General features: G+C 30.0%; 1 protein-coding gene across 5 annotated transcripts in view; it reads right to left on the bottom strand.

The window, feature by feature from the left end:
- Positions 1-16,954, bottom strand: part of LOC143080339 (AMP deaminase 2-like) — a 57,541-nt gene that overhangs the window by 27,480 nt on the left and 13,107 nt on the right. For 4 of the 5 annotated variants that reach the window (XM_076256137.1, XM_076256141.1, XM_076256140.1 and 1 more), the window contains 4 exons: positions 14,100-14,123; positions 9,224-9,449; positions 5,503-5,632; positions 745-882 (listed from right to left, as the gene is read on the bottom strand). In XM_076256137.1, the coding sequence (XP_076112252.1) occupies positions 745-882; positions 5,503-5,632; positions 9,224-9,449; positions 14,100-14,123 (518 nt within the window). The remainder of the gene's footprint in view (positions 1-744; positions 883-5,502; positions 5,633-9,223; positions 9,450-14,099; positions 14,124-16,954) is intronic. The other variant, XM_076256139.1, reaches the window with a different exon arrangement.

Below are 16,954 nucleotides of genomic sequence, written 5' to 3'. Positions count from 1 at the left end.
GCAGATGTCAGTATAATGGTAATCTCTTAGTTATAGCAGTAAAATTGTTAAAGGGGCAAAATTGAAAATAAAATAAATTAGGAAGGGACATGTAGCAAGTCTAGGTTTATCTATGAAGTATCCCAGCCTCTTACTAAGTGTAAATGTTTAAATTAGTCAAAACAGAATAATAAGCATAAATTATTTTATTTAGAACTTCCTCCATATTGTAATCCACACCTAACTCTTCATTATAGTTTCCTTTAAGGGCCCAACCAAGAATCACATTTATTAAAGACGAACATATTTGTGTACAGAAAAATAACATTCATGTGTAAACAAATACATTAATATGAAATTCATCATTATGAGATATTTTTTTACAGATGTAATTCTATAATTTTCTATGTTTTTCAGTAATCTATAATTGACTTACATTTGTAATTATTATCAATTGTTCTGACAATGTGTGTCATCATATAATATTGGTACATGTATTTCTATCACTAGGAGTTGAATTCTTGGTATATAAAAAAAAAATAATCAATAAATAATTTTATTTTTTTCCAAAGAGAACTTTAAAGTTCCCATTGAATAAACTCCACAGGGTACAATAGCTACTGTATTCATTCAATGAGACAGTTCAACTTCCAAGAATTTAAATACCCTGACAAACACCAACTGATTCTCATAAGAGGTTCTATTTCCTTTGCAATAAATACATAACTGACAGATGTAACTGCTTCAATAATATTTAAAAGTTACCTCTTTCAGGGTCATTTCTTTATTCAACTTTTTATCAAAACAAACAACTTCATTTCCTTCTGTCTTCATCTTTTTCTTGATAAATCTTAACAAATGCTTCTGATTCATACAGGAAGAAGCGTGGATGTGAGTGTCAACCTATAAACACACAAAAATAAATAATGAGTAGAAAAGGCATTCAAACTAGCAGAACTTTCAATTGGTTATTTAGTTTTTTCAGGCCATTTCATATGAGTAGAAAAGGCATTCAAACTAGTAGAACTTTCATTTGGTTATTTAGTTTCTTCAGGCCATTTCATATGAGTAGAAAAGGCATTCAAACTAGAACTTTCATTTGGTTATTAACAGTTTTTTTTTCTGGCTATTTTTGTTATGTACATACAGACTTAACAGAAATACCTAGTGCATACTTAGTGCAAGACATATCTTATAGACATTATTCTACTGTAGAAGACAGTATGTAAATCTGTAGATTATTTTCTGTTTTTCCTTTGACACACATCACATCTTCTATCATTCATATTACTAATGAAATGTATGAAATTAGAGTAAAGATGACTTCATTTTTGCACTGACGTTCACAACTATATAAGATCATATACACTTACTAAATATAAATTCACAATGGCAAACTGAGATCTAGATTTTAGTGTTTCATTGACCTTATTTTTTATGAACTTTTGTTATTATCCAAGGTTGGTGCACTTGCCATGAGATGTATAAATAGTAACTATATTGTAGGTCTGGCGTATATTTTCCATAAGTGTGGAAGATTTAAATAATATTCCAAAATTACAATGATTCAGTTGACTCTGTGTGAGTAAGTTGGACAAATCTGTGAGCTGTCTTAAATGGATCAAAAGGATAAAAAACCTATGACTTCACAAATTTAATAGATATAATTCCGTTCTTAAAAAGTTAATTCTTTAATTACTAAATAAATGTCATAAAAACGGGACAAAATTAACCAAGGACTTCACTTTTTATTCTACCAATAAAATGGTTACAAAATTACAATGATTCATTTGACTCAGTAAGTTGGACAAATCTGTGAGCTGTCTTAAGGTAACACGATACCGAATGGCATATCTCCCGATTTCCAAAATTTTTGGCATACGTCTACTTTGAATCGAGTTACATCGGAATATGTAATAAAAAATGGGGGTCACCATTTTTGTTTTTTTGTAATTTTCATAGGAAAACGTCAATTTTGCCGACAAATTTACTTAGGTATATAGGGGAAATGCCTTTTTTTCAGCTTACCTTTTTAGATTTTCGAATGGATGGCTATTTTCTTATATACGGAGAAAAACAAAAAACTAACATAATATCCAGGATTGCATAGTGAATCCATACACGTATAGAAACTCATATGTCACCATCCTTGTTTTTGAAATAAATGGCTTTAAAGTTGATCGATAGGCCTAGAACTTAACCAAAAACGTGTGACGTTATGGTGTACGGAATATAACGTTATTCCTTCTCAGAGAAATGGAGAGAAATATAAGTGTCGGGATCTGAATGAGTATATTTTATTTTCATTTCCCCTGTCGACTGTCAGAAAGTTCCTAGTAATGCAATATAAAATTCTACTGAATCAAATATAATTTTATTTCATCCTGCACAAGGAATTTCACTCATATGAATTAATATTAATATCGTCTGATTTTCATATCAAACGAGCATATACTTGAAACTTGCGTGAACAGGTTCCATGTGAATCTTAATTTATGATAATAGTTCATGCATAAATCAACGGAATTTTTTACACGTTAAGTTCACGTAAATATTTGAAATAAAATTATTTAAATAATATCTTTGTTCTAAAATTTGATTAAAACCATAAAAAGTACCTTCAGATTTACGTGAAAATTAAATGAAACATTTCACGTGAGATTCATCCGAATTACTGATTTTTAACTCCATCATATTAGACAATGGTGGTATATCACTGAATCCCGTGATGCAGAAATATAGTATTTTAAAAAATTTGATTCATTTAACAGTTTTTTAATTACTCGGTTTGATGGTTGTTTAACGTTCAGTGGCAAATAGTTCATGCATGCTCGGGACGATACAATACAATTTTGAAAACAGTTGTTTATAAAAGGCACATTTGATGCATCACTCAAAAAAGATCAATAATTCTGTTATTTGTGAAAATAATGAGGAAAAATAATGTTCCTGATAAAATACACATTACAAAAAATAAAATAACAAAACTCCAAGAAAAATTCAAAACAAAAAAATCCCTTATCAAATGACGAAATCAAAAGCTGAAAAACATCAAAAGAATGATAAACAGCTGTCATATTCTTGACTTGGTACATACAATACATGTAGTATAGTGTACTCTGCGTGGTGTAAATGTGTTACTTGTTTGCTCAGCAAGTCGGACAAACCTTCCAAACTGTTAACCCGAATAATTCAGTCGTTATATTCCGCTTACTACATTAAGTAGGTGAGAGAGATCGATTACGGGGAGGGACTGAATTATAAACAAAGTATCATGTTACCCCACTTCCATAATGAGCAAGCGGTAATAACATATATATTTAGTTTTGAGTAACTGTTCAATTTTGGTCTTCCTCGCAGTCTGCGTTTAAAATTTGTCGTATTTTTGAAAAAATTAGAGGCAATGATTTAAATGTTAACAACTAAAGTTCCAAGTTACGGATGTTAATTGTAGGATTGATTGCTTTGATTATTGGTTGGTTAACGTCCAGTGGAAAATATTTCATGCATGTTCAGGACGAGAACAAGTTAACAATAAATACAAAACATGTAGGTAGGTTTTTGCAATAGAGGCAGGGCATCCGCAATGATGGTCGGAAAAATTTTTACTGACGCTATACACATTATTTATGTATGTACCTGTCCCAAGTCAGGATCCTGTAATTCAGTGGTTGTCGTTTGTTTATGTGTTACATATTTGTTTTTCGTCCTTTTTTTTTTTAATATATATTAATAAGGCCGTTAGTTTTCTCGTTTGAATTGTTTTACATTGTCTTATCGGGTCCTTTTATAGCTGACTATGCGGTATGGGCTTTGCTCATTGTTGAAGGCCGTACGGTGACCTATAGTTGTTAATGTCTGTGTCATTTTGGTCTCTTGTGGACAGTTGTCTCATTGGCAATCATCCCACATCTTCTTTTTTATATATATACTTATATACTTGTTCTAAAAACTAATTTGAAGAAAGAAACTTTCCGGGCCTTTTCCTACGCCTAGTATGCGAGCAATATGGCCCTTAGAGCCCTAAAAGGTAACTTTGTTAATTTTCTTTCAGTCTTTTTTTTCTCCCAGCTTGTACATGTACATTATTTCCAACTCAAAACTAAAAAACACCAAATACCCATTCAAGCGTAAATTAACACGAATATAAAATCTAAATAATTTCAAGATCTAGCTTTTTTACAGTCTCTTGCCGTTTGAATAAAAAGTCAGTCGTTTGCATGTAAATTTCAAGAAAAAAATTATAACGGAATCAGGGAACACGGAACCGGTCTGACTACAGCCAGCCCCAACTATCAACTTGCGTTTGTAGACGGAAGTGGATACTCGGGGCTGGCTTTATTCAGACTGTAAGGGAACCTGAATTTTGTTATTTTATTTCTGCCGAATCAAGTGCCCATATATTTCTCAGCCTTCGTTAACTTTATAATACTTCATTCCGATGTTGCTGTCCGTCCTGAGTAGACCTGGTTTATACGATTACAAAGCTGGCACTGTATTTTAAAATATTTCCAAAACTATATCGAATTTTCTCTGTACAGACCAATGAATTTCAGAGACTGTTTACACATGGAACACAGGAAAAGTTATTCGTCACAATAACCACTTTTTTTCCATTCCATACAAACAAACTATTTTCTGTATGATTTTCAACGTCTGCTTAATTGTATTGTGCTTTTCCCCTAATTAAATCCGTATTCTCATCCAAATAAATTTCAATTTTGTGCGAGCGGTGTTTTTGATGACCATTTAATTTAAAACGCGTTAATAGTTGTAAAATTCCCCGTTTTTTCATACATCATCCTAAGCTTCTATAAATTAGATTTCTACATTCAAAACAAAATTTCATGGGGATACGGCGTGAATCATGAATAAGTATTTATTGCAAAAATAAACCAAGGTTTACTTTTATAAATTGTTATTTGGATGGAGAGTTGTCTCATTGACACTCACACCACATCTTCCTATATCTAGACCAAGAAAAAAAAATAAAATGATAAAACTGTCTGTTATGCATAAGAACATATATAGATAAAGTGTGAAGATGATAAAAATATCAAAGAAACAGAATATTTAAAAAGTAAAGTAATACTTTTTAAAGATTAACAATGAGTAGAGTGATTGCCTGAAAACGATAAAACAATCTATGTCAAATAACCGCTACGTATTGCATCAAAACTCTCGGCACTCTGCATCTAGGGAAAGTTACCATGCATTGGCTTATATGTTTGAACGTTATTCGATAACGTCAGGAACGATAACTCATGGCGTAACGTCATTCCGTATCGTGTTACCTTAAATGGATCAAAAGGATAAAAAACCTATGACTTCACAAATATTATCATAAATCAACCTGCAGACATTGATATACCTCATATATAACATACCGGGTACATATAAATATAAAGTTGTTCATACAATTCATTTAAAAAAAAAATCCGAATGAATTTCTGATTTGACCTTGTCAGATAATGACAAATAAAAACAATCTAAGAAGTGTGAAAATAGATAACTGTATCAAACCTTTCTTATATTGTAGAAATCTCTGTGTGATACTTCCTTCTGTGCTGCTGACTCTTTCAGTTCATTCAGTAATATATGCATATTAAACTGGGCAGACAAGAAGCATAACCTTCTGTAGCAGAATGATTTTCTGTAAAACACAGAGGAAAATCATATATTTGTAGCTTAAGTTATGATGCTAATATAATTTTAACAGTTTTATTATAATCAGTGAACAATATATTGCAATAGCCACACTTTTATTGCTGCTCTTCATGTTGATGCATGAGTGAAGGCCTTCAAGCTTGAGCTGAAGCGTTTATAACTTATGATAAGATCCAGATCACTGATTTAAGGGAGGGGGGGGGACCCTGGGTTAAGGTAGACAACTATTTTTTTCTTTCTGTAAGGTGTTCGTCACAGTCACTAAGAGCAATGGTTTTTAAATTAATTTTTCAATTATCTTATAAAAAATTATATATGCGCAAAATTTTTGACACTGGAAAATAATTTGGAATAGCAAACTTATACCTTCATACCAGTTTTTTGTTGAAATCCTAGCATAGAAAGATGTTTCCCAAAATATTCAATTATTTTTTAATAAAAAGTAAGTCTTTTTTTGCAATTTCCCTCCCAATTCTCACCAAAAAAAAAAATATGCACATCTACATAAGAAGCACAACTACTGTACTGAATTAAGATCCACTTCTTCTCATACTTTTTAAAGTTTGCATTAAAAAAAAAGAATTTTCCAATTTCAGAAAAAAATTATATGCACATATATCATGCATAACAGATGTACAAAATTTTATCCATGTCCTACCTATGCTTTTTGAGTTTTTGCATCAAAAAATTATTTATGGGCAGACAGAAAAATGGACAAAGAGAAAACTATAGACATCCAGCATCATCTAGGCAAACCGATCAATGTGAGACCCTAATACCGTAATTCCTTTCCATGATGAAACATCATTTTAGAGATTATTATCAATAGAAAAATAAGCCCTTTATGCAAAATCCCTTCAAACATGATTTATTGTGCAAAAACAGGAAAGGAACTTAATGCTAAACAAAGTTCTAGAACATAGAGAAAACTGTGTCAAAGTCATTAGGGAACTGTATAGCCATAAATTAATAGGATATATATATATATATATATATATATATATAAATACTTAATGATATTCAATCCAAAGAAGTTTTAGTCTTATTATAAAATCAAAATTAAATGCATGCATTCATTATTGGTAACCCATGGCCAGAACAATGAAAAATTAGTTATTGTGATTTCTGCATAATTAGATATTTAACCAGGTGCTCCGCAGGGCGCAGCTTTATACGACCGCAGAGGTCGAACCCTGAACAGTTGGGGCAAGTATGGACAAAACATTCAAGCGTGATACAGCTCTGAATTTGGATTGTGATCAAATTTTTGACATTACATGGTTTTTTTTTACACAAAACAAATGTCAAGATTTTACAAATCAATTAAAGATTTCTTCTTCAAACTTTTTAAATCTAAAATTAAATAGTTGATCATGACACAGCATAGGTTTCTGACATAGAACGAATGTGGTCTAATGAACTTAAAAGTTTTTTTTTGCCTTTGAGCAATTCACTATGCTGTTGAATATTAATCCTCTCAAAAAAATGTTTGAAGAAATTTTCTTTTTATTTATGAAATCTGAAATGAGAAAAATTTACCCCCCCCCCTTTTTTTTCACATCCCCGTTTCCCTTTTTCCAAAACTGATATCAATTCAAATTTCTAATGGAGTTTGCAACAATAACTACTCTTTTAAATACATCATAAAATATTAAAATGTAAAATAAAGTGCTTGTTATCACTGAATGGTAAAGATTGGTTGGTAGTAAAAGTGAATATACATTGTTTATTGTATAAAACAATAAAAAAAACTTCATCAGCAACATTTCATATTGGCAAATTTCCAATGAAGTTATTTACATAAAGTTATTGGCAAATAAAAATAGAAAATGACATCATAGTCATGTCTGGCAAATGTCCAACATACATTATCTAAAAACATTTTAGATAAGATAAGGAAAAAAAGCTTCATCAGCAACATTTCATATTGGCAAATTTCCAATGAAGTTATTTACATAAAGTTATTGGCAAATAAAAATAAAAAATGACATCATAGTCATGTCTGGCAAATTTCCAACATATCTTATCAACTACTATTCTATACAAAGAAAGATAACTCCAATTGAAAATTAATTGCTATTGCACAATATTGTGCAATTAGATATTTCTTGCTATTGTGCAATACTGTGCAATTGAAAATTTCTTGCTATTGCACAATACTTGATATGGAATCCTGATTTGGACCAACTTGAAAACTGGGCCCATAATCAAAAATCAAAGTACATATTTAGATAAAGCATATCAAATAAGCCCAAGAATTTAATTTTTGTTAAAATCAAACTTAGTTTAATTTTGGACCCTTTGGACCTTAATGTAGACCAATTTGAAAACTGGACCAAAAATTAAGAATCTACATACACAGTTAGATTTGGCATATCAAAGAACCCATTTATTCAATTTTTGATGAAATCAAACAAAGTTTAATTTTGGATCCCCATTTGGACCAACTTGAAAACTAGGCCAATAATTAAAAATCTAAGTACATTTTTAAATTCAGCATATCAAAGAACCCCAAGGATTCAATTTTTGTTAAAATCAAACTAAGTTTAATTTTGGACCCTTTGGACCTTAATGTAGACCAATTTGAAAACGGGACCAAAAATTAAAAATCTACATACATAGTTAGATTCGGCATATCAAAGAACCCCAATTATTCAATTTTTGATGAAATCACACAAAGTTCAATTTTGGACCCTTTGGGCCCCTTATTCCTAAACTGTTAGGACCAAAACTCCCAAAATCAAACCCAACCTTCCTTTTATGGTCATAAACCTTGTGTTTAAATTTCATAGATTTCTATTTACTTATACTAAAGTTATGTTGCAAAAACCAAAAATAATGCTTATTTGGACCCCTTTTTGGCCCCTAATTCATAAACTGTTGTGACCTCAACTCCAAAAATCAATCCCAACCTTCCTTTTGTGGTCATAAACCTTGTGTTAAAATTTCATTGATTTCTATTTACTTATACTAAAGTTATTGTGCGAAAACCAAGAATAATGCTTATTTGGGCCCTTTTTTGGCCCTTATTTCCTAAACTGTTGGAACCAAAACTCCCAAAATCAGTCCCAACCTTCCTTTTGTGGTCATAAACCTTGTGTCAAAATTTCATAGATTTCTATTCACTTAAACTTAAGTTATAGTGCGAAAACCAAGAAAATGCTTATTTGGGCCCTTTTTGGCCCCTAATTCCTAAAATGTTGGGACCAAAACTCCCAAAATCAATCCCAACCTTCCTTTTGTGGTCATAAACCTTGTGTTAAAATTTCATTGATTTCTATTCACTTTTACTAAAGTTAGAGTGCGAAAACTAAAAGTATTCGGACGCAGACGACGACGACGACGCCAACGTGATAGCAATATACGACCAAAAAATTAAAATTTTTGCGGTCGTATAAAAATGAAAGTTTCATCCTGTTGCATTTTTTGCATAAATAAAAACATATGATAAATTTATGATTTTAAAGTATCAGAAGCAATGTGAAGATATTAACAAACAGACAATGTTTTTAAACCATAATAAAAATAAAGATATAATATACCTATTAATTCATTGAAGTTCAAATATTTAACTTACAATGGGCCATCACTGATTAGAGTATACATAAGATTCTGATCAGATATAAACGTTTTAAGAACAGGATAAGGTAACTCCAACGGTTTATCATTGGCAAGAGCTTCTTCATCAGCGTACACATAGGTCACTCCCTGCTTCATTCTAAGGTGACAGCCAACACTGTCTGGGATTGGTACATCAAAAGGATCTCCCGTCTTTGGTGGAGGATCTATAGGATGACTCTTCTCTATAAAACAATAGATATACAGCTTCAAATATTAGCAATGTAAAACAATAGATATAAATCATCAAATACCAGCAATGGGAAAGAAACACGATAGTTATAATCTAAACAGGGATTGATATTTATTTATAAGTGACCTGATAGTCTATGTTAGAGATAATAGAAATTTTATATCACAAGGTCAGCAACTTTATGCATTTAGCTCTATAAATAAATTGATGGGAAAATTTAAAACACTGAACTGTTCATGGCCTTAACATGAAAAAAAATTCAAAACACTAAGGTCCATGGGCTCATCATGGAAAGAAATATCCAAACAATATTATATCCTTGGCCTCTACATGTTTGTTATTTAAAAACAAGGTGTTATCTTTTTATAAGGTAAAATATAAATGGATTATGTCTATCATCAACTTATAAATAAGACTAAGATAAAAATGCACTGGTTTAAATTCCCATAATTTATATTTGATTTAAACTTCAAAAATATACTGAAGATCTTTCAAATTATACAGATGTCCTATATTTACTTGTCATGTATACCAGAAGTGAAGTTAGAATTCTATATCAATGGACTAGAATTTAAAGTGAGATATTTGCTTAACAAAACTGCACTTTTTCCCTATAATGCATTAGTACAAAACAATACTTTAAGTTAGGTTATCAAATTTCTTCAAAATTTATGAGTTATCTACTTCAAAAAAAAAAAATGTTAGCTGTGTACTTGTTGCCTGTGATGAAATTTCAAAAGTGTTGTTTTTTTCAAATCTAGTTAAACTTTAAAAGCTTAATTCTGCTATCAAAAATCCACAACACAATAAACCCACTCATTATTATCTACAATTCAGCTGTAGAAATAAGCCTAGCTTGCCCAATGTTATTGTAAGCAGAGCAGTTGTCTATTGAATTTCACCAACTTACTACCATTTCTACAAACACTATTGGTCAAAACCCCTGTAAGTATATGTCAGTATATATACTCCATCACATCTAGGATATATATTAACTAGCAGGAAAATGATAAATTACATATATTAGGTCATCCTTGTTAGTATTAAAGGAAAAAATAACTTTATTACACTTTCCCCCGATTTTCCCCAATTTATAATATAATTGAGCAGTATAAAAAATAGTTATTATCTACATTTGTTAATATAAAGAGTGACTTTTAGGAATCATATTTTTGTAATGCAAAAATTAACCTATTTATAGAAGTTTAATTTGCCCTATATACCTTCAGCTCAGATGTTGTGTCTTATTTCAGCTTTTTATTTACAGTTCAGCAATTCTTTTAAATCAACTTTGCCAAGTTTATCAAAAAAAACTATGCAAATTGATATGCTTGTCATCCTGAAAGATTTAATTTTTATAAATAATAATTTCCTAAATATCTATGATTTTGGAATAAAAAATAAATAGGCAAAATTTTACATTGCTCATATATATTCATTCTAAATAAAGAATGCTGGTGATAACTAGAAGGGTTTTTGGGATATACTGAAGGTTATGGAGACCAATGACACCCATTGATGTTGTAAATACCATTAGCCTATCCTTACAGCTGATATACTTCAGTGTGTACTTCATGCATAATAGTCAGGTTTGCCTGTGTGTTAGGCTAACCATAAATGTTTTATTACCTATTGAAAATATAGCAACAACCTGTTCAAACAGGTTTTTCAGTCATCAATGTGTTACCCATCCCAAGCAATAACTTTTGTTACTGTTTCAATGCAGTAATCATAGATTATAGTTTTTTCAAGGTCTACCAAAGGCAAACAAGCAAACCTAATTTGTTGTAAACACTGAAGTATAGGTGCTGTAAAGCAAAATGTAGGTCAATGTGATCCAGTTTTAATATATATATAGACCTCAAAATGACAATATATCCTTCTAATATGACCTGTGGCTGTTAAGTTTAAAGACAAATCTATAATAATTACTCTCATTCTAAAAACAGAACTTTGATGGTCAAGGACCCTTTATACCTTCAATTTTTTTTATGAAGAAGATTTAAGTTCTGTATAATTAATATGTTCTTATATCAGTCAGAGATATAACTCTATAGGGTTATTACAGAAAATAGTTATTACAGATACTTTCATGAGTTGTCTACTCTTTAATCCTTAAATTTTCTAAATCTGTAATAACATGTTTGTTATTTGTAAAATAAATCATAAATATTTTAATTTTTTATTGGGCACTAGGGTACTCTTGAAACTTTGCTCAGAAACCAAATGCATAGCCTTGATTACTAATTTTTGAACTATATTTCATACATTTTTCATTTACCATAGTAAATCAATGAGACAAGGCTTTTAATGAATAAACTTAGCTGTAATAACAAGGCTTAGTTATTAAAGGCATGTAACTTATAATATAAGACACTTGGGAATTACTGGGAAGCTTGAACAGAACCTCATTACATGCTCTGATCATTATTTCTTACAATAAATTAAAATACATTGTAGTTAAGCATGATGTTTGTCTTAGCAAATGCTTTGGAGTGATGTAGAGAAGCTGTAATAACACCCTTTAGTTATTACAGGAATATTTTTTCTCTAATAACTAGGGATGTCAAAAGATCTGAAATTTAATACTCGGATACTCGGTCATAATACTCGAGTACTCGCAAGTACTCGGATGAATCTTAAACGTCTATTGAAAAGTTTAAGTTAGATTTTAGGTGGGATGCAGTGCTTTTGTTATTACCTTTCATAAACACATTGACGAAATACAAACGTACTACAAACATAGCTTGCTCCTCTGTTTTTTTGTGTCAATGAAACAATAAATAAACGACTGCCGTTTTTAAAAATAACATATCATAATAGCAATTATTGTTTGTTTACGTGTTTATGAACCAAATTTCAATAAAATCAAAATATTTTATAAGCAAAAATCAAAAATATTTGCATTTTAAGTCCGACAAAGTAAACAATATATTTAGCATCCGTTCCTGAGGAGTTGGTATTTTTTATAACACGACTTGTCTATTTAAAATTTGTCAACAACAATTATGATATTGGACTTCAAATTACTTGTGCTTTTTCGTGTTGCTCAGTATTACTTTTTTTGTGTTTTTTTTTTTTTTTGCACTATCGTTTGTCTGAATTTCTTTTTTTTTAGCCATGACGTTGTTAGTTTATTTTCAACTTTTGTGGTTGAATGTCGCTCTCATACTTTCGCATATCTCTAAATTGTAAATTAAACAATTATAGTTAAGCTTTAAAAAAAAAAAGAGTAATTAAATTAATTTAAATATACATCTCATACCAATCAGAAGTCTTGATTAACAAACAAAAGTAAGTTTTTACGGCTTGTGATGAGTTAATTATTAATCCATGAAAGTGTTGATCCGTGTACAAACACCGTTAAAAATGTCTCAATCAGTTGTGTAGGGTTCCCCGCAGGTTACTTTGATTTTGTGTTCGTTTAAAAATATGATATGGTCAACAATTTCAGACGAAAGACTGTTAAACTCTCTATTTTTTTGTTACAAGGAGTGCACATGAAATATTCCCTCGAAAGGAAAGGACGTTGCTGGTACTACTATAACAGATAGTATCCTCAGGATAAACATAGTTATGTTATTAATTTATTTTATTGAGTATTACGAAGGAGAAATTTCAACAGAGCTAAAATTGAGTGGAAATGTGAAGAGAACTATCTCAAGATGTATAAAAAGCAAACGAGTATCCGAGTACTAAAACTGTACTCGAGTACTCGGTCTTCCCAGTGAGTACCTGAGTACTCGAGTACTCGTTGCCATCCCTACTAATAACATAATTGACAAACTATGAACTGTTATATCTTTCTATAGTTAAGTATACATAAAGACAATAGTAATATCAGTAGAACTTGTATACATTTTAACAAAACTAATGATGTATATTGTCCCTTTGAAACATGTAACATACATGTGATATCACAGTTCTTTGATTTTTTAGTCAACAATAACAAATGTATCTTATTTTTCTGTAATAACCCTATAGAGTTATATCCTTGACTGTATATTATAACATAACAATTATTACATATGCATTTGTTTACCACATCTACAAACATCTTACAACAAAAGTTAGTAAATTTATGAGTTATGCTGTATTAAGTTTCATAAATATCTGTCCAGCTTTTTAATATGGGGTAGCCTTTATAATTAAGTTGACAGAGACAGAAAGATGGGCAGGGCAATTCATATACCCTCTCTCCCCCCAAAAAAAACATGGGAGGGGGGATAATGAAGAACTGCATCATTCACATCACTAAAAATGCAAATCATTCACTGGCTAAAATCAGCAAAAAACATTAAAAAAAAAAAGGAAGTACATGATATGCAAAAGGAAAGGAATAGGGAAAATAATCATAAGAGACAGCAACCCAACAACTAAACAGCATTCAAAAATCAATGTAGGGACAGGTGATTATGACTTTTAACGTCCCGAATGTAGTTTAACAAGAAATCACTCCATTTTTACAGGTGAAAAATATTAATGTATATATTACATAAAGCGTGATGTCCTGTGGACAACTTACTAGTTTACAAAGTCATTAATCTGTTAAACGTAATTTTAAAGAATACTTTATTTATTTGTGTTACGATACAGTGTTTGAAAACGGCAGGAAAATTCACACATAATCAATCAACAATACCTTTGGAATAGTAACCATCGGCATCTACAAAACAATGTACATTCTACATCCTAAAAACAAATTAAAAGGGGGAGCAAACTAATTCATGTGTACTACAATCAATCTCAGTAAATTTGTTACAGCCTCACACACATTTTAAAACAATCTTGAAGATGAATATAACTGGTTAGTAAAAAATTAAAAGTCATGATGTTTAAATAGTTGGTCACTCTTGAGGGTATTTCCTTGCCCTGAAGATAAATATCACCAATAAAAGTAAAGTTGTACTCTGTATTTAATACAAATTTATTTCACATGTATAATATATCGTATTCTTATCAATCTGTTATTTATTAATTTTTTTCAAGGGCAAGAAACAGAACGTGTTGAGATTTCTTGTGTATTTGCAGAATCCATTGTATATTGTCTATAATTTACCAATATATTGTAAATATATATATTTGTTAAAATAAAGTTTAAAAAAACAATGATTGATACATCATCCCTTGAGAGTACTCAGAATATTTCTTTAAAGATTAAAGTATTAAGTCAATAGATACTTTATGTTGATTTATTTTCTAGTTATTGTCTTGATTGTTGACTTTTGAATAATAGATCAGAATGTTTGCATACCCTCTACCTCCAGTTTTTTTTTATCATGATATATGAGAAAAAAATTGTAGTGCTACTTTCCTTGAATATTCACATGATTCAACATAAAAACCTATTAACAAAACAGATTAAACTTAAAAGTTGGAAATTTTTGATATCCCTATTGTATTTTAACATACAAAGTTTTATAGAAACAAAAAATGTATTTCAAAGTTATATGACTCTCCCATTTACAGACATTTCAATCTTATTCTGAATTTCATGACACATCCTCAATAAGTGACATCAATAATATATGTACCAAGTATCATCAATATCTTTCAAGGCATTCATTAGGTTTAATTTAGACATGACTTGCATAGTATGACAGTGAGATTCGTATGTTAACCTCCTCCTCCAACTTCATGGAGGTAGTATAATTAATACTTTTGTTATTCTCTGTAAGAAAGGCATAAGAATCCCTACCAAAACTATAAAATATATATTTTCATTCTGAAGTAGTCAACTAGTTAGGAAACTGTATGTAGGTTTTAGGGATATTCCTGTGCAATTCCTAAAATCGATTTATCAAGCTTGTATAATTTTCTTATTCTCATTACAGCATAGCCATACTGCATAAAATGCATAAGCCTAATCAAATTTTGGGATAGTTCAAATTTCTCTATTAGAAATGGATAAAATTTACATTATGTATCAAAAGGAGACTAAAACATTAAAAAGTACAACTGGACGTCAAAAATTGTCAAGTAACAATATATACTACAGGCAGAACAATTCATATATTATAACTTTCAATAAATGGTTCTATTCAACATTAACATGAACATGTAATTGTATAGCTAAATGAAGAAAGATTTCACTTTAAGTGCAGATAAGTAAGAGCCAGAAGAAGCAGAGACTATATGAGCAAGCTAGAACATTAATCACATCACTCAATAGAAAAAGCTTTTATTTTTCTTGCCCATCTATATACATCAACCTCATACATTTTTCTGTATCATGTTTATGTTACATTTTACTGTTTAAAAAAGTGTATATTTTTGTTATTCATTTTTGGAATGTGAGAGGAGCTGTAGCTGCCGGTATGCTATTTAATTAGTGAAATTGAGAAACATTTATCAAGAGTCCAGATTTCATTCCTTAAAGACTTGGAACTACAGTTTTAGAGAAGAAGAAATCTGAAAATTGACCATTGAAAAAAAAACCAGCCTGGTTACAAAGTTTTTCAGAAGGAATGAGGAATTGTTATATCATTACAGCTAATCTTCTTTTTAATTTTTCATGTGATTACAGACAAGTGTCTAACAGCTGACCCAAATATCTTTTAAATTAGTTATAAGATTTTGAAAATATATTATTGGAAACCAAATGAAACTTTTCCACAGATTCATCTCCTATTGTTCAATCTATTAAAACTTTTGTCAGTTCTATTGTCCCTTTAGATAAATACAATAGCTATAGTTCTCTGTGTAGCTTATTCACTAGGACCTTTAAATTTCTTCTTTGGAAGAGAAATCCATCACTTATGGATTAATATACCCAATTAAAAACATTATCTTCTAAATAGATGAAAATACATGTGTCATGTCAAAAAAATGCATGTGAAGTTATATTTATTCAAAATCAATAATATATTTTCAATCTGTTCAATATAAACATGAATTTAATCATGAAAAGTTAATTTCTGACAAAATTTTTAGCATTGTTCCTGTTGAAATTTTGCATTTTTGATTGTTTTTGTTTAGTTACAGAATACATTTAAGAAGGCCATAATTTAAACATTGCCTTTTTTCTAGTTTTCATTTGTCAAACACTAAAAAAATCAAAAAATCAATAGGAACAATGTTGAATATTTTGAGAACAATAGCTATTGTATTTATTATAAGGGACAATAGAACTGACAAAAGTTTAAATAGAGTGAACAAGAGGAGATAACTGTGTGGAAAAGTTTCATTTGGTTTCGCAAAAAGTCATACTAAAATAGACATTAACTGAGCATGGCGATTGCATGGACGCTTTTAAACATGATAAACAAATACTGTAAAAGAAGAAGTTTTTGTTGGAGATTTTATTTCATTTTTTAGTGAATATATATACAATCCATGAAATTAAAATCCCAACAAAACATTAACATATAAAGAGCATTACTTACTCTAACTTGAAACATTTTTAGCAAATTATTCCCAAAATATCACTTTAATTTTAACCCTTCAAAAATTAATGATATTTTATAAACTGAAATTCACTTCATTCATTCAGCAAAC

This window comes from Mytilus galloprovincialis, chromosome 6, assembly GCF_965363235.1.
Source record: "Mytilus galloprovincialis chromosome 6, xbMytGall1.hap1.1, whole genome shotgun sequence".
Classification (NCBI taxonomy): domain Eukaryota; kingdom Metazoa; phylum Mollusca; class Bivalvia; order Mytilida; family Mytilidae; genus Mytilus; species Mytilus galloprovincialis.
Note: the sequence above shows the minus strand (reverse complement) of the source record. Positions and strands in the feature narration are given on the sequence as shown.